The sequence below is a fragment of the Pelodiscus sinensis genome, chromosome 7, assembly GCF_049634645.1.
Source record: "Pelodiscus sinensis isolate JC-2024 chromosome 7, ASM4963464v1, whole genome shotgun sequence".
In the NCBI taxonomy this organism is placed as follows: Eukaryota; Metazoa; Chordata; order Testudines; family Trionychidae; genus Pelodiscus; species Pelodiscus sinensis.
The window spans coordinates 6,958,992-6,980,907 of record NC_134717.1 but is presented as its reverse complement, the minus strand read 5'-3'; the positions used below and the strand labels follow the sequence as shown (position 1 = coordinate 6,980,907).

The 21,916-nt window shown below is 50.8% G+C and overlaps 1 protein-coding gene and 1 long non-coding RNA gene across 2 annotated transcripts in view; both read right to left on the bottom strand.

The window, feature by feature from the left end:
* The window catches only part of LOC142830280 (uncharacterized), a 66,853-nt gene extending 57,672 nt beyond the window's left edge, over nt 1-9,181 (bottom strand). Inside the window, exon 1 of the long non-coding RNA XR_012905428.1 lies at nt 8,175-9,181. This is a non-coding gene — a long non-coding RNA (uncharacterized LOC142830280). The remainder of the gene's footprint in view (nt 1-8,174) is intronic.
* A 2,380-nt stretch (nt 9,182-11,561) lies between these two features.
* On the bottom strand, nt 11,562-21,138 carry INHBB (inhibin subunit beta B). The gene is made up of 2 exons (XM_075933072.1): nt 20,592-21,138; nt 11,562-14,256 (listed from the first exon to the last, which is right to left on the bottom strand). The coding sequence occupies exons 1-2, from the start codon at nt 20,989-20,991 to the stop codon at nt 13,481-13,483; spliced, it is 1,176 nt and encodes a 391-aa protein (XP_075789187.1). The 5' UTR covers nt 20,992-21,138; the 3' UTR covers nt 11,562-13,480.
* Nucleotides 21,139-21,916: the final 778 nt, after the last annotated feature.

Genomic DNA, 21,916 nt, shown 5'->3' with positions numbered 1-21,916 from the left:
AATTTCCATCCACCTCCATGGAGGAGAGCCACCTAAATACTCTTACGAATTTGGCCCTCGGTCCCCTGGTTAGAAACTGCAGATCAGGCACACAGAACACATACAGACTCATGAGTTAGACCAGCCTGGTGTTCTTAGAGGACACGCCGCTGCTAGAACTGCCATATTTTGGATGAAATATTAAACCACTTGTATCTAATTGAGGCACTTATACCCCCATTACCATGGTATTTGAGTGCCTCACAATCTGTAATGTGTTTATTTTCAACCAGGCCCACCGATGGGGGGTGCAAAGGGGCAGTTACCCCGGGCCCAGAGATTCAAAGGGGCCCACTACTCCTTTAAATTGCTGTCAGAGTGCCATGCCACACACTCCAGGTGGCTCTGGGGACCAGCATCATGGCCCAGGCAGTACCGCCTGCCCCACCCCTTCCGCCAAAGGCCCCGCCCCTTCTGGAAACATGGAGCTAGACCTACCACACAACTTGCCCAGGACTCCCAGAAAGCTTTTGGGCCCCCTCTCTTCAATACATGGGGGTCACCCCTCTTCCCTATTTCACAGAGAAGTACAAAAAGACACAGAGAAACTGCCTGAACTGTGATCTTACAGGAAATGTGTTGGCAGAACAAGGGACTTGGTCCAGGTCTCCAAAGCTTCAGGCTCCTACCTTAACCATCCTTCTTTTCTGGTAATTGAAGTTCCTAGGATAGTTCAGGATTAGCAAATTAGCAGCACAACCTCTTCACCCCGTTGGCCAAATTCCAATTTGGGCAGTACCATTCTACTTGGTGGCAGTTTCAAATGGACACACTGATTCTTTGCTTCTGGTCCAAAACTATTTTGCAGTGCAGTTTGTTTCAGCCTGGTGAGGACTACATTTCAGTGAAGCAACCTGATGGGCAAAATAAATTAGGTCCCCACAACGTTAGAAACCCACAGCTCCATCTGCGACCCACCAAGACAACTGCCTTCCACTCAATGCCCAGAGGTGCAGACACTCACGTGCAGCTCCCAAAGCCCAGCACAAAGCAGACCAAGGCTAAGCAAAAAGAATCCTCCATCAAGAGTATTTGCCTCTGGAATGAGCTTCCAGCTGAGATTAGATGAATCCACAGCGGGACCATGCTTAGAAACCAGCAAAAATGTCCTGTTTGGTAAAGCTTTTCCACCATAACCAAAATGACACTCACAGCCTCAACCATTCCCTCGTCTCCATTGCCGGAATAAACACAACAAAAAACAAACGTGCTTTGAGCAGCTCATGCTATCACCTCAGAAGGAAGAGCGGCCATAGATCTTGCTACTGCCAAGCTACAGTGATGTGCAGCAGCACAGATAAAACTTACACTGCTGTCCGGATTCACCACTCGTGAAATGGGCACAATTCCATGGAAATTAGCAGAGTTGCACCTGCATACACCAGCTGTCGATTTAACCCCTGGCTCTTATAATGCACTTCAGAAAGGAAGATGCTATTTTTAGGTACCTTAGTATTGCTGTGTAGACATTTTCATAACCCCCAATTATGTGGGGGAGGGGAGGAATTGCAAGCTCTGTAGTATTAACCGGATTGGATACATATATAATTAGAGAACGTTTCAACATGTAGACTCTTGACACTAGCAGCTCGATCAGCAATTTCTACTTTTGTGATCCATTTTGCTGTTATTTTAAAGCTGTTTCTGTCAATTATGCCTAGATATGCTCGGAGTGCCCATGGCCACTGTACACACAACAGTAAAATGTACAAGTAACACATAAGTAACATCCTTATGCTATGTAAAGAGAACTTTACATTGTTGTTATATAGAACCCATCACATGTGAGGAGGTAAACTGCTCAGACAACATCCCTGCCTCAAAATGCTTTTAAAGCCTTCGATGGGCTCATGTCTTCAGGTGGGAAGGGGTTCAGATGAGGGCGTACTCCAAACTCAGGCTGTCTAGACTACAGGCTTCTTTCAGAAAAAGCTTTTTTTGGAAGAGATCTTCTGGAAAAACTTCTGAAAGAGAGCCTCTACACTGCATAAGTGCATCAAAAAAGCGATCTGTGTTTTCGAAAGAGAGCGTCCAGACTGAATGGACGTTCTCTCACATGTAAGCTGTGATTGCTATGGTCAGAATGGCCACCAGGGCACCTGTGCTTTTTCCTCTTCCCTCTTCTTCTGAAAGAACTCTCTCTTCCCCATCCACACTATTCTTTTTGCAAAAGAACTCTTTCGCATAAAGGTTTCTTCCTTGTAAAATGAGGATTACCAATGCCGGAAACCCCCCTCTGTTCTTTCGATTTTCTTGCAGAAGAACATAATCTCAGTGTGGACATTCCTCAAGTTTTGTCAGAAAAATGGCTGTTTTTCCAACAAAACTCTGTAGTGTAGACGTACCGCCAGAGAGCAAAGGTTACTGTTCATATTCTCTCTCATGTTGTCTTTCTCATCGCCACCCCCGGACTCCTGGACCAAAGGCACAAGTTCCTGCAAGGTGTTGGTTAGCCAGAAGTGCAGAGCCATGGGTCCTTTAAGTAGATGTCCCTCCTTTCCGGTAGATCACTACTATGCACAAGTATCTTAGAAGGAGCTCTAAGATGTTCTATAAGATGTTCCATAAGTTGGCAGTGCCAGGATGTGTGAGGCCCTAAAACAAACTAGAATTGGCTAATGGCAAAGAAAAACACAGAGATTGCCTTTGTGGGACAGGGAGGACAAAGGGGGTATGTCTACACTACAAAGTTAGTTCGAACTAATGGACGTTAGTTCGAACTAACTTTCATAGGCGCTACACTAGCGCTCCGTTAGTTCGAACTTAATTCGAACTAACGGAGCGCTTAGTTCGAACTAGGTAATCCTCATTCCACGAGGATTAAGACTAGTTCGAATTTACTAGTTCGAATTAAGGGCTGTGTAGACCCTTAATTCGAACTAGTGGGAGGCTAGCCCTCCCCAGGTTTCCCTGGTGGCCACTCTGGCCAACACCAGGGAAACTCGTCTGCCCCCCTCCTGGCCCCGGACCTCTTAAAGGGGCACGGGCTGGCTACGGTGCCCGTGCCAGGTGCAAGCCTGCCAGCACCCAGCTAGCAGACCCTGCACCTGGCATGGATCGAGCCACCCACCCGATGCCCCCCAGCCCTCCCCCTCTTCCCGGGACCAGGCTGGCGGCTCCCGGGAGCTTGCCCGGGACCGCAAGAGGCAGGCACCCTCCTGGGCTAGTGCGGACATCGTGGACCTTGTCCACGATCTCCGCACTAGGCACAGGAAAGTGGCCAGGTAGGGCAGGAGAGCTGCCAGCCTGGCCACCCAGGAGCAGGTGTGCATGAAAATCAAGGTGGTCCACTGAGACCCCCGACCCTGAGCCCTGAGCTTACAATGGCCGTACTGGGCCAGACCAAAGGTCCATCTAGCCCAGTAGCCTGTCTGCCAACAGCGGCCAACCCTAGGGACCCTGGAGGGGATGGACCGAAGACAGTGACCAAGCCATTTGTCTCGTGCCATCCCTCTCCAGCCTTCCACAAACTTTGGGAAGGGACACCACTCCTACCCCCTGGCTAAGACTACTCCATGGACCCAACCTCCATGACTTGATCTCACTTCCCTTTAAACTCTGTTCTAGTTCTAGCCTTCACAGCCTCCTGCAGCAAGGAGTTCCACAGGTTGACTCTTTGCTTTGTGAAGAACAACTTTCTGTTACTAGTTTGAAGCCTGCTACCCATTCCTTTCCTTTGGTGTCCTCTAGTCCTTCTTTATGGGAACTAATGAAGAACTTTTCTGTATGCACCCTCTCCACCCAACTCCTGCTTTTAGAGACCTCTATCCTGTCCCCCCTCTGTCTCCTCTTTTCTAAGCTGAAAAGTCCCAGTCTCTTTAGCCTCTCTTCATATGGGACCTGTTCCCAACCCCTGATCATTTTAGTTGCCCTCCCCTCTCCCAGCCTCTCTCTTCCCCTCTCCCACCTCCTTTTCCCAGTCTCCCCCAGTTTTGTTCAATAAAGACAGATTCCATTTTTGAACACAATTGTCCTTTATTTTGTACATCAGGAAGGGGGGCTAGGGAAGGGTAAGTGGAAGGAGGTGAGGGAGGAATGGGGTACGAGCCCCCGATGGGGAGGACTGGGCTGGCTCTGCGGACTTCTGGGGGTGGAAGCTCTCCTGCAGCCCCCCAATTGCCTCCTCTCCCCAGATGGCAGCCTGCGGCAAGTGCAGCCGGGCTGATGGCCGAGTGCTGTGATGTGCCCAGTGTGGGTACTCAGGGCACTCCAAGCCAGGACTGCTTTGCAAGCGGGGCATCCCTGAGAACTGTCTGTCCGGGGTGGGGGTCGGGACCCTTTAAGCGCAGCCCTTGGCTAGCCCGAGACAGCAGCTCCACGCTCTAAGTCCTCCTCTGATGCCCTGCCGGCACTGCTTCCGGCCATCCTTAAGCCCGGTTCAGGGTCCACTTAATGTGGACATGCTAGTTCGAATTAGCAAAACGCTAATTCGAACTAGTTTTTAGTTCTAGACGCATTAGTTCGAATTAGCTTAGTTCAAATTAACTAATTCGAACTAACTTAGTTCGAATTAGCGCTGTAGTGTAGACGTACCCAGGGAGAGTATTTCCTTTTAGTGTCAAAATAATCCCTATATCACCAAAGTTAGAAAAAGAATTCAACCAACTTTCTTAACTCATTTTTAAAAATCATGCAGATCTAGGATTTGCATTTCATTTCTGAGTGTTACTGAAGGGAATAGTCCGTATTGCCTCAATTGCCTGCACATAAAGGGTTTGGGGGGGTTGTTTGGTTTTTTGCTAGGGGAGGGGCATTCTTTCCTACTTGGTGATAAGCAACTGGATTGAATCGCCAGATTCTGATTTTAAAAAGGTTTTGTGGGCCCAGTTTTCTCGTGCCAGTTTCTAGCCCCATGAGAATCTTGAAGGCAGGAGAATGGGCAGAACAATAGAAAGAGACAAGCATGCTGCTATAGTGAAACAATATGGCTACTATAATAATCTTCTAAACAAAGCGCTAATAACGATATTATAGCAGGACTCTCAGGCTAGGTCTAGACTACAGGCTTCTTGCGCAGGAAGCTTTCGGTGGAAGAGATCTTCCACAAAATCTTCTAGCATAAGAGCAAGTCCACACTGCAAAAGTGCATCGAAAAGCACTGCGCTTTTTGTGAAAGAGCGTCCAGACTGCATGGATGCTCTCTCGAAAGGAAACTCTGATTGCTATTTGCAGAACGGCCACCAGGGCACCTGCGCTTTTTTCGATTAGCTCTTTTGGGGCAAAAAAAAAAAAACCCTTGTTCCCCGTCCACACACACCTTTTCTGTGCAAGAGCTCTTTCTACGAGGAAAAACTCCTTTTTGCGCAAGAGGAATACCTGCACCAGAAAAACCCCTCTGTTCTTTCGTTTTACTTGTACAAAAACATGCTTGAGGTGTGGATACTCCACGAGTTTTTGCGCAAAAACGGCTGGTTTTTCACAAAAACTCTGTAGTGTAGACATAGCCTCAGTGCTCAATGCCATGAAGATAGTACAGAAGAGAACAATAGTAGCTATCATTGAATATGGAGCCATAAACAAATATAATACACGAGACCCTAGTGCTGGCTGATTTAAAATGGGATTCTTGCCTTCACACCAATGAGATACATTTACACCTGGTTTAACTGGGTGCCACTCAGTTGAAGACAATGGAGCTGTAGTCTCAGGAAACTGCCAGGAAAAATTATAGGCTTTGCTCACGAATACTCTGCATCTTGTGCAGCCATGTACAACAGTACAAAATGGTGTGAAATATCTGCATGCCACACCAGTCACATTCCCCTCCCAGCCACACGATGTGCACACACTGATCATGACAACATGCTGCCTGGTGATCACTGTGCATAGGCACAGCCTACACGTAGGTGCAGAGAAGGGGGGGAAAGGCACATTTTCACCAGCAACTGGCAAAGCACGACAACATCCAGCCAGGGCAGTTAAAAACCAGGCAGGTGGCAACTTACTAGCATCCCTTGGCACAGGAAACATACCTCGGTAATAAGTGGTGAGGCCAGAGCACCACTGGACTCCGGATATTCTCAGTCATGCAACCCACCCTTAGGATGATAGGCACCTAGGCGGAATACAGAGGCCTTGAAGTTTCTCTGCCCTTCCCTAGAGACTGGACCAGTCCCTGATTCATCTCAAAATGAGGGACAAGCAAAGGTGGTTTGGCTTTCTCTGTGGACGCTGAGCTGACTGGAGCTGAAATTTTATCCCGCTGCCTTCTCTTCAGCCATTTTACAAGCACGTACACACCATATACGCAGTGCTACGGGGAAGCACTCGAGAGTCAGGAAGTGCCGACAAAAAGGCAAGGCGGACCATTTTAACTCTACCCCCTCGTGCAAACACATTATGCTATTGTCACCGAAGAGAAGAGCAGGTGATGGCTACCACAGAACACAACCACCTGAGTTCTTATAGAGAACCACACACTCTGTGGTCCTGTCTCCATAAACATTAGCTAGTCATTATATATGTTTACATACACAAACATGCCGTCTAAAACGGCTGAAGTGAAGATCAAGCAAAATACACAAACCCACGCCCATCTAAAACACAAACACAGAGCCCCATGAGTCATTAATAACCACCTCATAAATTGCAGGGTTTTACAAAATATCATGCTGGGGATGATTCACTCGAATGGACCTGAAATGCACATACATAACTCCCATTAGTAGTGATAAGAGTGGTTGGCTTGCCTTCACTCGGGACTGGAATCCCAAGGCCTGGATTTACAGATATGCCGAGGGCCCACGGCCCCACTCAGCTAGAATCGGGGGAGTGGTGGGTTCACTGCACTTCTGAAAAATCCAATCCAAAGTTTAGCTGGAGAGGACTAATACCTGGTTACTGTATGCAGGCTGAGTAATGAAGGCAGGCCTGCTATGGGTCTCTTCATGGGGTAACTACAACAGACCCAGGTTGCTGACAGGCAGGACTGAACCCTCATTTGGGGCTAAAGCCATGAGCCTCTACCATCAGCTAAAAGCCAGCTGGCAGGTAGCTAAGGCTGTAGAGCAGACTGCACCTCCCCTTTCCATGGTCTGAGGGCCTCTGGGCTACCATGGTCTAAGGCAGGGGTGGGGAAATCTACAGCCCGGATTAGGCCCAGGAATGCCTATCCCCCTCCCCTCCAGCCTGGATCAAGGCAAGCTGTAAGCAATGCAGGGAAACTCTGTCCCTTCTGTGGCTTGCAGGCTCCAGCCCCATCACTTCCATTGGCCAGGAAACCCAGCCAATGGGAGCGAGGGGGTGGAGCCTGCAAACCAGAGCCACCTGTACCCCCCCCCCAGCTGTGCCAGGTAGGCACCCCCATCCCCCCCTCCTACCTAGACACTGCACCCCCAGCCTACCTCTGCAGCCTTCCTCCTGCCCAGACCCTGCACTCCCACCTGGCTACTAAACCCTACCTTGCCCAGACTCTGCACCCCTGGCCTGCTCCTCAGCAGGCCCACAAAATCTACAACCCCCAGAAGAGTTCATCTGGCCATGGGGGAAACCCTCAGGGTTAGAGTGTGAGGGGAATCCTGGCACCCCAAGTTATATGAGTGAGGTGTCTCTTTTTTTTCCTGCTTATCAGTTGGGGGCCACATCTGTGAGGTGTTTTTTTGTGGGTGTTTTTTTGGTTTGTTTGGGGTTTTTTGCTTTTCACTGTGGGTGGCCCCCAGTTGATTTTTCCATGGGTCAGTGGCCCCAAGCCATAAAAAGCTCCCCAGCCCCAGCATCAGGGGTTCAAGAATCCATCTCTCCCTCCATATCACAGGGATGTGAGAGCCACCTTCTGGCCTCTGCTGCAGCCTCTGGGCTGCAGGTAACACCTACGATTCCTGAATCACCCCTCCTGGAGGGAATGACTAGTTGAGCTACACCATTCAAGCTCCGCTGGCCCTTCCCCCAGTCCTCTCACATTGCCTCACCAGCCTCGAGACTCTCCCCCTACACTTGTCCTGGGATATTGTGAGCCCCTCGGCAATTATTTTCTTGGCACTAAGAGAACACGGTCTTAGCCACCCGGATTCTGGGCTCAGTGTAAAAGCCACTCCCTGCAATGGGTCAGGATTAACACATTTCCCCAGATGCCAATGAAACCAAAATCACAGGCAATGAGCTCAAACCTGCACACTCTCCTTAAGAAAAATACTCACAGGATGCAGGATCGGGCCCCTCTGACCGATGTAAGTTCTACACAGGGTGCTGCCTTGCTTAGACGTATGCATAAGTTTGCTCTTCTGCAGCGTCTTCTTTCCCCTCTGATGAGTGAAGTCACCTCCATAGCACTGTCTATCATATTTTTCCCTGCAACATGGTATTGAACAGGTCTCCTCGAAACCTAGAGGCAAACCTACCAGGCTAAGTCTGCTTGCCAGCTGGAAGGAAGGTGCAATCAGCAGCAGCTAATTACAAATTGGCCATTTTAGGGCTGCAGCTGCTTCTCCCTGCCAGATTTTAAAAGCCTCCGAAAGGCATGCTGGGGGAAAGAGGGCAGCCCTACAGTAAGTGGGAAGCAGGCAGTCGCTAAGAAAAGCTTTGCAGCGGTGTGTATCACCATCACACTACAGTCTTACAAGTGTATGCACACAGCCCCCCTATGAAGCGTGCCTGGGTCACAGGTGGATATTTCATTACATCAGTTCAATCTGCGGCTGGATGGTGCAAGGTGTGGAGTCCCCTGAACTTCCCCCAGGTGCCTAGGAGCAAGCCCTTAACTGGGAGAAGCAGCCTAGGTCAGGCCATGTGGAATGTACCTGAGACTTGGAAGCTCTAGGCTTTTGTCCTGGGCCTTCTGCTAGAGCGTGAGACCTAGGGGCGATCACATCACTTCTCTGTGCACCTCTTGCCCTTTCTACCCCGTGTCTGCATTACTGTGTTTAAATTGTAAATGCTCCGGGGGTATCATGATTATGTGCAGTGCCATAGGAACCTGATGGCACTACCATCAGACAGATACCTCAGTATAACAGCTGGGCCTTAAGCCGGCACCTGTCTCTCCACTGAGCTCATGGCAGGATTCAACCCTACAACTAACAAAGCACACATGATAATAAGAAATATGTAAACTGAGCCTTCAAACCTCCTGCATATGGGCCTTCCCTGGAAGACAATGGGAGTTTGGTGAATGAGATCAGGCCCTAGACTTCATACTGAAAATGGGGGAGCCCCGAACCTGAGGCTACAGCTCATGTTTCACAAAGATTTTAAAATATGGCACATTACACAGAGTGGTTATGTGAATCCAGGTAATCACACCAATTAGGTAATTTGATATAATTGTGCTAATTACTGAAGTACCCAACAGTGCACTAAATGTTACTCCAGAAGTTACACTGGAAGACAATGAAAGAGCCTAATTCTGTTTTCACTTATGTTGGTGTCACACACACACACACACACACACACACCTAGTGGGTGTGGGTCACTGTCTCATGTAGTGGTATATAGATCACTTACAGAGAGCCTTAGCTGAGAGCCAACTGGCTTTTAGCTCAAGCAATAGAAGCTCATGCACTAAGCTCCAGATGTCCCAGGTTTGGTGCAATTGTAAAAGTCCAGGAAAATCCATGGTTTGAATAGAGATCTTGACCAGTCAGATAATTAAAGACCCTGTGGTACTTTGCACCGGGCAGATGCTCTTTCCTGGTCAAACCCCAAGGCACATAAGAAAATTGCCCAAGTATTGAACTTTTACTTCTTCATTTTAAAGTGATAGCTAACATTATTGTACTCTGTTAAACAGTTGCTTATTCCAATCCAAAAGGTGGATGCATTTGAACAGTGGACCGAGTGTGTGTGTGTGTCTGTGTGTGTGTGTATGTGCACGCGTGCGCTTACCTGAACTCATGTGTATCCCTGGAGTTCCTCCAAGCTGACACCAACTTTAATGAGAGCAAAAATTGCTCTCAGAGAAAAATCTTTTGCTTTATGACAGAATCTTGAAGCATTTTTGCAAAGTGTTTCACATCCCTTTGGGCAGAAAGCCACTGTCCAAACTTAAGTTATCATTAATAATAGTAAATGTGTGAAGTATAAAGGCAGGGATTTTCAAAGGATCAGTCAAGTGCCGGGCACCTCACTTCCTTTAGTGCCTTTGCAAAATCCCAGCCTAAAGCCTCAGTGCAACGACACAATTATGCTTTTTTTCTTTTAACAATTACTACAGATCTGTAGCCAGTTGCAGCAAATGATGTATATTTTAACCTTTGTTTTTCAGGATGTCAGTTCTGACTTTCATTTTGACAGATTATTCCTGTGGGAGCAGGCTATATGACAAACACATCATTAACTTCCATTGTTGACTTCCCCTCTCTCACACGTGGCAAAACAATGCAGGTGAATCTTGGAAGATTTCTGAACAATTATCCATTACCAGTGGAAATGCACAGCATGCAAAGCTGATCAATCTTGTGTTCTGTGGCTGCATGACATCATGGCACACCTTTCACCGAACACCCATTAACACCAGTAGGAGTTTCACGCAGGGAACTTAGTGTTTACTTCTGTTTGACTATTGTAAATGATAAAGGGGCATGGAGTTCCAGGTCCGGAACCTCATTGCACCCATCGGGCTGAGTAATAATTTTTAGCATGTACAGGACCTAAGCCAAAAGCACACTGAAGTCAATGCAAACAACTCCTGTTGATTGCAGTGGGCTTTGGATCTGACCTATTGTGCAATTCTGCCAACATTAATTCATCTTTGCTAGGTGCTATTCCCATGTTATAGAGAGAGCAACCTGAAACAGAAAGGCAAAGACCAACATTTCCAAACGTGGGCTCTCATTTTGGGTGTTTGACTTGAGAGACCCGGGGTCTGCTGCTGAGAAGTGTTGAGCCCTTACAACTCCCGCTAATGTGAACGGCGTGTGCTCAGCACTTGTAAAAACTAAGCCCATAGTGCCTCAAACTGGCACTCAAGGTCAGAGCCCACTTTTGGAAGTGCTGGTCTCAGTGATCCCTGGATTGAGGCGTTCTCAGAGCCAGCATTAGATTTCAGGATTTATTAGCCCCCAACTTTGGGCTAAGACCAGGAAACCACTCCACCCCTAACAGCAAAAGAAAGACGTTGGGTAAAACATTAGAAAAATTTCTTATATGACTGGGGAGCCCCAATCTCTTTTTCAAAAATGAGCTAGCCTCAAAGGCACATAGGTGCTTAATTCCCACTGATTTTAATTCAGATCCCTAAATAGCTTTGACGATCTGGCCCCAAGTCATTTTTGTACATCTTCATTACAGAAGCCGCTCCGTTCACAACTGACTTGTGACCAGTCCTTAAGAAAGGCTTGAAGACAGATTTGAGGGCACACAAACACGTGAGCTGAAAATACTGTCCGGACCCAGAGGTGCCTGTCAAGCTGCAGAAGCAAAAATACATGATTTTTCCGGTCAAGATGGGGCCTGACCCCAGACTTTGCTGCAGTAACTGACATTTAATATCTCAGATCACTCTTTCCCTCCCCCACCCCGATTTATCTAGAGAGTTATAAATTACATTAACCAAGCTCCCCAGGAGGTGACATGCATAAAAGCTCATCCAGTTTTTAATCTTTTTATTTACTTAATCTGTACACAAATGCAAAATACTTCAAACAGCAAATCTAAGTGGAACTTGTTTGGTTTTAAATTACTATGGAACAGAACCTAAAAAGGAACTTTATTAAATAAACATAAAAAATGGATTTAAAGGATGTACATATTGTAATGTATTCTACAACAGTCGTTTTTTCACTCTACATTCCATGTGCGTACGGTATAGAAAAGACATTGAATAGAACACACAGAATCCATTTTGTACCCTGAAAGAATCGGTAGGCCTTGTGAGGGATTGCTCAGAACAACTACATGACATATGATGGCTTTGCCATCGCATAAAAATTATAACTAATATGTTGGCCTCTTTGGTTCCAAAATTTATGTATAATACATTTTTTGCTGCTATAAAAATAACTTTTTTTTTTCAAATGGCAGTTTTTTTCACTAATCATGCAACTAAATCAGTGCAAACATTAAAAGCAATCATTCGCTTTAAAAAAGAAGCAAAAGATTTAATTTCAAGTATAAAAAAATATAAAAAAGTCATATCATAAGTCCAGTTTTGTCTAGTATGGGTCAACACTTTAAATTGCATAGCTCATGCGGCACTTGTTTACCTAGATAGTGAGCAAAGATAAGTGCACTACCAAGTACCACTTTTCAAGGCATTGAAATCTGCAAGTGCTATAATACGTGCATTCAAGCAGTTTGCAAGTGCTATGCTGTATCTTTATTTTCTGATCTGTATGGCCATCCTTGACACTTCCTGGTAAAGAAAACGAAAGCACTCTCCTCTCTCCTCCTTTGCAAGACTCGTTAAAGTGTTCTTCACCTATTATTAAATGCACAGCATTTTTTTTTTCAGAATGTCTCCACCGCTTTACTGTAATTCCTCTTAGGCTTCATTGGTTTACGTGTGGTAACGTTTGTTTTTGTTTTCTTTTCTCCCACATTACATGTCCTTGCGGAGTCTCCTGCCGAAACACGGATTGCAACTTTGATTTTTGTTCTTAGAACAGCAAGATGCTAATTGTCAGCACAATCCAGATAGAACAGAAAAGCCCCTTTTCAACAGCACAACAGAAAGAGCTGGCCATGGATTTCTAGCCATCAGTTAAAGCATCAAATAATGCCAGCTACACACGGGGTTTAGAAGAATACAGCAACAGTCTCAGAATTACAGTCGCTGCTTATGTGGATCTCTCCCTTTCTCTCCGATGTTATCATATGGTATCCCTGACTGGCAGTGCTGTTGGAAAATAAGGATATAGGCGGTGTTTATATTAAATTAAATTAAGAGGAAGTGATCACCTGTCTCAGCAGATGGTCTGCAGCTTCCCTTTGGACCTAAGAGATGATGGTCATTTTTAGGTTTGGTGATTTTGACACCTGTGTGCAAGAATACATTATGTTCTTTCTGTGTGTGTGTGTGTGTGTGTGTGTGTGTGTGTGTGTGTGTGTGTGTGTGTGTGTGTGTGTGTGTGTGTGTGTGTGTGTGTGTGTGGGTTTTGTATGAGCACACAGAGCTCACTTCAGTCTGACTTCCCTGGCAGGTGGAGGACCAACTGCTTAGCCATTCACTTGTACTGGCAGGCATTTTAGTTACATTGTCACTGGTGACTGACTTCCTGTTGCTTGTATCTCTTTCATGTGTATGTGTGTGCATGTGTGTGTGCGTGCGTGTAAAATATTTCATAGCATTAGTTTATAAGTGGTAGAATATTTTAAATGTCCAAGATCCACAAACGGCCACTGTCCTGACACCAAAATGTGAAACTTTTTTTTGGGGGGGGGGGGAGGCCAGACTTTTCCGCAGTGACTCAACACCGATGCCTGGATACACAGTGAAACTTCCTCCAATACCATCTAGTTCGGGACTGTTCTCTTTCTGCTCCGCCCCTCCCCCGAAACACCCCGTAAATCAAGCGCAACCACATTCTTCCACAATCATATTGGGAACGTCCCTTTTCACAATGTTGTATTCGTCGTCGAAGTACAGCATGGACATTGTGCTAAGTTTGGTCGGGATGCAACAGGAGTTTACGGTGCCTGGATTCAGGCCTCGCATGCGGTACTGATTCACGACAGCCGTGTGAAAAGAGGAAGCTGACCCTGGGACTCCAGCCAAGTAGGCTGGGCAGCTGCCTTCACAATAATTCCCATAGTAACCTGATGGCGCTATGATCCAGTCATTCCACCCAATGAGTCTAAAGTCAATGTAAAACTGTTGCCTGCAACACAGATTGGTCCTGCCATCACATTCCAGGCCTCTTTTCCGGATCCTGTGTTTGTTATCAGTGAGCCGGGCTTGCACCACTAAAAAAGGTCGGTGGGATTCCTCCGTAGGGTCCACGTAAATTGGCAGCACTGAATACTCTTCGCACCCCTCACACTGAACATCCAGGTTCAGTCTCCTTTCTCCTTTCTCAAACAGAGCCTGGATCGCCTCTGTCATGGGAAAAGTGTGCCAACCGCTCCTTTTGAGATCAACTTTCTTTTCAACCATATTCCACTTGTTGCTAGTGTCCAAGTCTTGGAAATAGACTTTGACTTTGACTTTTCGCCTGCTGCCTTTCTCTAAGACATACGGAAGCAGTTTCAAATAAAGCCACAGGCTGGCTTGAACAACAAACAAGTTCTGGTTCCCTTCATTTGAGATGAAGAAATAGAGGCGGACTCTAGAGGAGGCCAGATCATCTGCAAGATAAGGAGAGATCAAGCAACATTAAATCAAGAAGAAAACGGGCAATTCTGGATTCAGAAACAATAATTGATCTGAAGAGCTGGGAGAGTGTATTTGGCAGAAATAATGCACTGAAATAGATATCCAGAATTTGCAGTAGAAATACATTAAAAAGTTACTTTCCCCAGCAAAAATCTAGCCAGGCTATTGCTGAATAGATTAGATCCACAGAAAGCAATGCAAATTCTTCAGAAGAACGGCTGTTTAGAGAGATTCAAGCCAGTTATGAGAGTACCCTGAAAAATCACAGGATTCGTACCTTGATAGCTACTGATTAATTTAAGCAAAGGGTCTCTCTGGTTTTCACAGTAAAGGCTTTTTAATAGCCAGAGAAGCTTCAATGGCTAATAAAGTATTTTTTAAGATTATTTAGCATATGTGAAAATTGAAACAGATTGCTTCCTTTGGAGCTCTGGATGCTCTCTCGAAAGATGTCCACTTACACTAATGGTTAAACTAATCCCATGCCTGCTCTTCTTAAGTAGCAGGGTATTTTGATCTCTGCTTTTTTACCCCCCATAAAGATAAATTCTGAAAAGCAGCCAAATGAAGTAGCCGTGATTGTCTTAACTGCTTTCTCGTTGACTGTTCTTAATGTCAGAATTAAATGAGAAACTGTCACTGGTATTCCACCCAGTGTCTAGCTTTAATACATTGTTTGCAACCAGAAAAGCTCACTGCATGAAAGTTACCAGAACTACAAGCATCTGCTGGAATTTTGTGCTACAAGCATCATACAGCTGTGCTTTAGGTGATAAATGTCCACACTAGTCTTTATAACATTCCTGTAACCCCAGTGTTCTAATACATTCCCCTGATTGCTATGTAAAATTATTGGATGGACAGGTATTCCAAATCTGTTACAATCAGTTCGATTTTTCTGTATATTGTCAAGCTCAGATTTTTATCCCTTTTAGTTTTCTAGGAACCTTTATTCTTTTTTGGCCGCCTATGCATCTTTCTGTTCTGTACAGTACAGAATCTTAGTGTGTCATGCCAGACCCTTTCAAAAATATGTCTTGTAGGGCCAGGGCCTATAGTGTTTCTGGTACCTTATGTATATTATGTTCCTATGTACTTTCTATAAATACAGACTTGGAAGGTGTTGCAAAAATAAATGATTATTAATCAAGTACTAAATAGAACTGCAACCCCAGCAGTGATGTCATAGCATTAGATTTTTTAAAATGGTAAAAAAAAACCCAACCCTAATAGACAAAAATCAATGCTAAAAAAATCCTATTACATGTCAACACACAACTTTTCTATAAACTGATCACAGTGAACGGAAGTCAACAGTTTAGTGTCATCAGTTCATATGTATACTCACACATTATCTAGGTCATATGAGCACTTAAGAGATACATTATTCATATGTAATTTATAGACCTATAAACATTTATGTGAATATAAACAGCCAAGCATGTATCCATTTTGCTTATACACAACAGATACTGAAACTGCATGTGTTTTTGATAGGCAGACAGACAGCCAGTATATAAACATGGATCAATTTTGTAGATGGATGGGTAAATATATACTCCAGAAAAATAGAAAAAAAATTAGTGATACAGCAAATTGTTGGAGGCACTGAGGGAGACAACAGAAAGACAGAAGTGTTCCTATGGTAGATCGACAACATAGATAGATTTGTAAAGGATCTAGTGAATGAATACAAGGATGGATCCTGTGAGTTGGATAGACAGCTACAGTGAATGGAGCAGAAAGATGAACAGATGCAGTGGCTGGATGAACAGGACTGATATGGGTGATGGACAGGTATGATGGATGGACAGACACAGTGAACAGGTAAATGGAGGATGGACAGCCAGAACAGATGTACCGACTTCGTATATAAAAGGCTGCACACAGTAGAAGATGGACAGATAAAGTGGAAAGATGAAGCGACAGAGTGAGCGGATAGATGGAAAGCATGTGGATGGAGGGATGGATGAGGTGGCCGGGTGGAGAGAGGAGGTGACGGATGGAGAGAGGAGGTGGATGTGTACAGGAGATGGATGCAGCAGAGGAGGGATGATGGAACAGACAAGGCTGCAAGGCATGATAGTGGGGTGTGGATGGATGGAGCTGGGAGGACTATAAGGTACTTGGAGGGGCAAGGTGAATCAATCTAGCAGTGGGGCTAGAGGGTGTGGATGGATGGATGGACGAGTACAACAAAGGGAGTTAAAGGAAATGGTGGCTAGATGGGTGTGTGTAGCAGGAGTTGGAGGGTATAGAGTGGGATGGATGAGGGTTGCAGAGGTTGTTGAAATGCAAGTGGAAATGGATAGGTGTGCCAGGCAGAGGTGATGGATGGGTGAATGGGTGTAGCAGAGGGGTTGGATGGCTGTAAAAGAGAAGATGGGAAATGAGGTAGCAGAAGGGGCTGAATGGCATGTGAGATGGGGAGAAGAGGCTGGACAGATATACAGATGGATGTAACCGCTTGGTAGAGGAGTGGATGCAATGGTGTACTAGAGGGATGGATGGTCTTGGGACGGCAGATGTGATGATGTAGCAGAGAGGTGGATACCATGGGGTGGGCGGACAGAATATTGTAACAGGCGGATGGATGACATGGGGTGTCCAGACGGTATGGTGTAGCAAAGGGTGGATGGCACAGTGCGAGCGGATGGCATAGGAGGTGTGAGTGGAATGATTTAGCATGGACGGATGGGCGGATGGACAGGTGGGCAAAGCAGAGGAGTGGCTGTTTGGGATGAATGACTAGGTGAAGAAGAGGAGCAACCAGCATGGTGGGATGGGTGAAGCAGAGGTGTAGATGGAGACATGGACAGGTGTGGGGGGGTGAAGCAGATGGGTGGCTACCATAGGATGGATGTTAGAAGCAGAGGGGTGAATGGATGGGTGAAGCAGAGAGTTATCTGCCATGGAGTAGATGGATGCAGCATCTGGCATGAAGAGATGGAAGGATGGACAGATGGGTGAAGCAGAGGGGTGGCTGGCATGGGATGGGATGGACAAATGGATGGAGAAGTAGAGGAGAGGATGCATGGATGGACAGATGGCAGAAGCTGAAGGTAGCCGGCCATGGCTGGGTGGATAGATGAATGGACGGGGCAGAGGGGTGGAAGGGATGCAGTGGCTGTTGTGGGGCAGGTCAATGGAAGGCTGAAACAGAGGGGGGGGATGGAGAGAGGGGTACACTAAGGAGTGGTTCACATGGGGTGGCTGAGACAGATGGACAGAGATGAGAGGAGAAGAGAGGAGGTGGGCAGATGAGAGAGTTGGCTGACTGGGACAGAGATGGATGGGTGGTGAGGCAGAGGGGTGGTTGCTGTGCTTTGAATGGGTGCGTGGGCAGCTAGCCTGGATGGACAGATGAGTGGGGGAGGCAGAGGACTGGCTGATGTGGGATGGCCAGCTGGCTGGCTGAAGCAGAGGTGTAGCTGGCATGGGGCAGACAGGAGGGTGGGTGAAACAGAGGTGGATGGATCAGTGGGGAAGCAGGGATGTGTCTCACCTGGGTTGGATGGATGGATGAGTGGATGAGACAGGCCTGGGCAGGCTGGCGGGATAGAGGAGTGAAGCAGAGGGGTGGTTGGCATGGGGTAGACAGAGGAGTGGGAGAAGCAGAGGTATGGCCAGGGTGGGCAGGTGGCTAGCTGGAAGGTGTAGAGAGAAGTGGCTGGATGAAGCAGAGGGATGGATGGCATGGTGTGGATGGACAGATCAGCGAGACAGACAATTGGCTGGAGGGTGGACCGACGGGTGGAGGAAGCGGAAGGATGGTAGGCCTGGGGCGGGCGGATGGAGGAGGGTACTGGACGTGTGCGTGGGGCAGGGGGCCGGAAGGATGGATTGGTGGGGCATGATGTGGACAGACCAGAGGTGGAAGGAAAGGGGCAGCTGCAATGGGACAGATGGACAGGTGTGGAGGGGTGGCTGGCACGGAGTAGACGGACGGCTCAGTGAGGCGGACGATTGGCTGGGGGGTGGGCAGATGGGACGTGAAGCAGAAGGGTGGCTGACCTGGGGCGGATGGATGGATGGGTGGGTGGGAGAAGCAGAGCTGTGGGGGGGGGGCGGCTTGGTGGGGGATGTGGACAGACTGGAGAGCGAAAGAGAAGGGGTGGCTTGCACAGGGTCGGTGGGCAGATGGATGATGCAGAGGGGGGGGCTGGCTGGGACGGATGGACAGGTGTGAGGGGGTGGCTGGCACACAGTGGGCGGATGGTTGGAGAAGTGCATGAAGCAGAGGGGGGTCTGGAATGGACATATACAATGGGTGGCTGGGTGGCATAGAAAGGGATGGGTGAAGCAGAGGGGTGACTGGCGGAGATGGATGGACAGACAGGTGGGTGGGTGGGTGGGACACCTGGGCGGTGAGGCAGGAGGGTGGGTGAGGCAGGGGGGCGGCTGGGATGGACAGACAGGTGGGTGGGACACCTGGGAGGTGAGGCGGGGGGGGGGGGGTGAGGCAGGGGGGCGGCTGGGATGGACAGACAGGTGGGTGGGACACCTGGGAGGTGAGGCAGGAGGGATGGCTGAGGCAGGGGGGCAGCTGGGATGGACAGACAGGTGGGTGGGTGAGGCAGGGGGCGGCTGGGATGGACAGACAGGTGGGTGGGTGAGGCAGGGGGCGGCTGGGATGGACAGACAGGTGGGTGGGATACCTGGGAGGTGAGGCAGGGGGGCGGGTGAGGCAGGGGGGCAGCTGGGATGGACAGACAGGTGGGTGGGTGGGTGAGGCAGGGGGGCGGCGGACACGGGGTGGATGAAGTGGAGGGTGACTGGGACAGTTGGATGGAGGATGTGCCAGGGTCGGGAAGGATTCATGGAAGGAGGTGGCAGAGGGGCGAATGGAATAGGGGTGATGTGGAGGGTGACTGGGACTAATGGCTGGTGGGGGAGGGGGAGGGGTGGCATGGACAGATGGCCGGGTGGCTGGCATGGGGACGACAGGTGGAAGGAGTAACAGAGTCTGGTACAGACCAGGGCACGTACGGGCTGTGCAGGGGTGGCTGGCATGGAGCAGACAGTGGAAGGCGATGGCCCTGAGGGGAGGCTGGTGCAGACCGAGGCGTTGGTGGGTGGCATGGGGCAGACATGGGAGGAGCGACACGGAGGGGAGGCTGGTATGGACCGAGGTGGGGATGGGTGGCATGGAGCAGACATGGAAGAGGTGCCATGGAGGGGAGGAGGATACGGACTGAGGCAGGGGTACAAGCAGGGGTGGTTGGCATGCGGTCACTGGTGGAAGGGGTGACACGGAAGGGAGGCTGGTTTGGACGTGGACGGGATGGCATGGAAGGAAGGCTGGTACGGATTGAGGCAGATGTGGAAGGAGTGGTACGAAGGGGAAGCCAGTACAGCTGGGGCGAGTGGCCTGGGGCAGATGTGGAAGGGGTGGCACAGAGGGGAGGCTGGGGCAGGTGGCATGGAGCAGAGGTGGAAAGGGTGACAGGGAGGGGAGGCCGGTACTGCCGGGGTGGGTGGCATGGGGCAGATGTGGCAGGGGTGACAGGGAAGGGAGGCCAGTACCGCCGGGGTGGGTGGCAGGGGTGGTACAGAGGAGAGGCCGGGGCAGGTGGCATGGGACAGACATGGCAGGAGTGACATGGAGGGGAGGCTGGTACCGCCGGAGCGGGCGGCAGAGGTGGTACGGAGGGGAGGCTGGGGCAGTTGGCATGGGGCAGACGTGGAAGGGGTGGCTGGGGCAGGGCAGGTGGGGCAGGTGGCATGGGACAGACATGGAAAGGGTGACAGGGAGGGGAGGCCAGTCCCACCGGGGCGAGTGGCAGGGGACAGATGTGGCAGGGGTGGCACGCAGGGGAGGCCAGGGCAGGTGGCAGGGGACAGACTGGAAGGGGTGACAGGGAGGGGAGGCCGGTCCCGCCGGGCGGGTGGCAGGGGACAGACTGGAAGGGGTGACAGGGAGGGGAGGCCGGTCCCGCCGGGCGGGTGGCAGGGGACAGACTGGAAGGGGTGACAGGGAGGGGAGGCCGGTCCCGCCCGGCGGGTGGCAGGGGACAGACTGGACGCGGTGACAGGGAGGGGAGGCCGGTCCCGCCCGGCGGGTGGCAGGGGACAGACTGGACGCGGTGACAGGGAGGGGAGGCCGGTCCCCCGGGCGGGTGGCAGGGGACACACTGGACGCGGTGACAGGGAGGGGAGGCCGGTCCCCCGGGCGGGTGGCAGGGGACACACTGGACGCGGTGACAGGGAGGGGAGGCCGGTCCCCCGGGCGGGTGGCAGGGGACACACTGGACGCGGTCGTGCGGAGGGGGCAGGGGCCGCGCGGGACGGGGGACGCGGCGCCCACCTGTCTCGGCGAAGCTGATGATCTCGGACACCTGCTCGTGCGGCGGGGGCCCGGCGCTGGCCTGCCCGTCCAGGCTGGGGATCTCCACGCGGCCGTCCTCCCGCACCTTGCCGGCGTGCAGCTTGCGCAGCGCTGTGACCATGGCCGCCTTGGGCACCGCGTGCGTGATGTTGGGCCGCTCCCGCATCTGCAGCCGGCTCAGGATGTGCCGCTTCACCGCCTCCAGGAAATCCCCGTCCACCTTGCCCGGCTCCTCGGGCCGCCGGAACCCGCAGGACGTGCAGCTGTCCTGGGGCGCGCTCCCCGCGGCGGGCGGAGGCGTCGGGGAGCCCTCGGCGCCCAGCGCCAGCCAACAGGTCACCAGCGCGGCCAGCAGCCCGCTCCACGCCGCCCCGTCCATGGCGGGCACCGGGCGCTGCAGCGGGGCTCAGTCCCGGCCGCCAGCCGCTCCGCTCAGGCCGCTCCGGGGCAGCAGCGCCCGGGGCAGGGGGGCGGGGGCCGCCAAGCTGGGGGGGAGGGCGGGAGCCAAAATGGGAGGAGCAGGGCGCTACGGTCTAAACTAGGGACAGCAGGCTGGGCAGAGGGGTGCCAGGCGAGCCCCGGGGGGGGGGGGGACACGAGGCTGGGCAGAGGGGTGCCAGGCGAGCCCCAGGGGGGGGGGACACGAGGCTGGGCAGAGGGGTGCCAGGCGAGCCCCAGGGGGGGGGGGACACGAGGCTGGGCAGAGGGGTGCCAGGCGAGCCCAGCGGGAGGGTCCACAAGGCTGGGCAGAGGGGTGCCAGGCGAGCCCAGCTGGGGGGGTCCACAAGGCTGGGCAGAGGGGTGCCAGGCGAGCCCAGCTGGGGGGGTCCACAAGGCTGGGCAGAGGGGTGCCAGGCGAGCCCAGCTGGGGGGGTCCACAAGGCTGGGCAGAGGGGTGCCAGGCGAGCCCAGCTGGGGGGGTCCACAAGGCTGGGCAGAGGGGTGCCAGGCGAGCCCAGCTGGGGGGGTCCACGAGGCTGGGCAGAGGGGTGCCAGGCGAGCCCAGCTGGGGGGGGGTCCACAAGGCTGGGCAGAGGGGTGCCAGGCGAGCCCAGCTGGGGGGGTCCACGAGGCTGGGCAGAAGGGTGCCAGGCGAGCCCAGCTGGGGGGGTCCACGAGGCTGGGCAGAGGGGTGCCAGGCGAGCCCAGCTGGGGGGGTCCACAAGGCTGGGCAGAGGGGTGCCAGGCGAGCCCAGCTGGGGGGGTCCACAAGGCTGGGCAGAGGGGTGCCAGGCGAGCCCAGCTGGGGGGGGTCCACGAGGCTGGGCAGAGGGGTGCCAGGTGAGCCCAGCTGGGGGGTCCAC

What these genes read in the sequence shown, in the direction of transcription:
- INHBB (XM_075933072.1), bottom strand. Translation starts at nt 20,991, where the DNA reads ATGGACGGGGCGGCGTGGAGCGGGCTGCTGGCCGCGCTGGTGACCTGT. An exon ending in CATCAGCTTCGCCGAGACAG is followed by an intron (nt 14,257 to 20,591) that starts GTGGGCGCCGCG and finishes CTTATCTTGCAG; the next exon opens with ATGATCTGGCCTCCTCTAGA.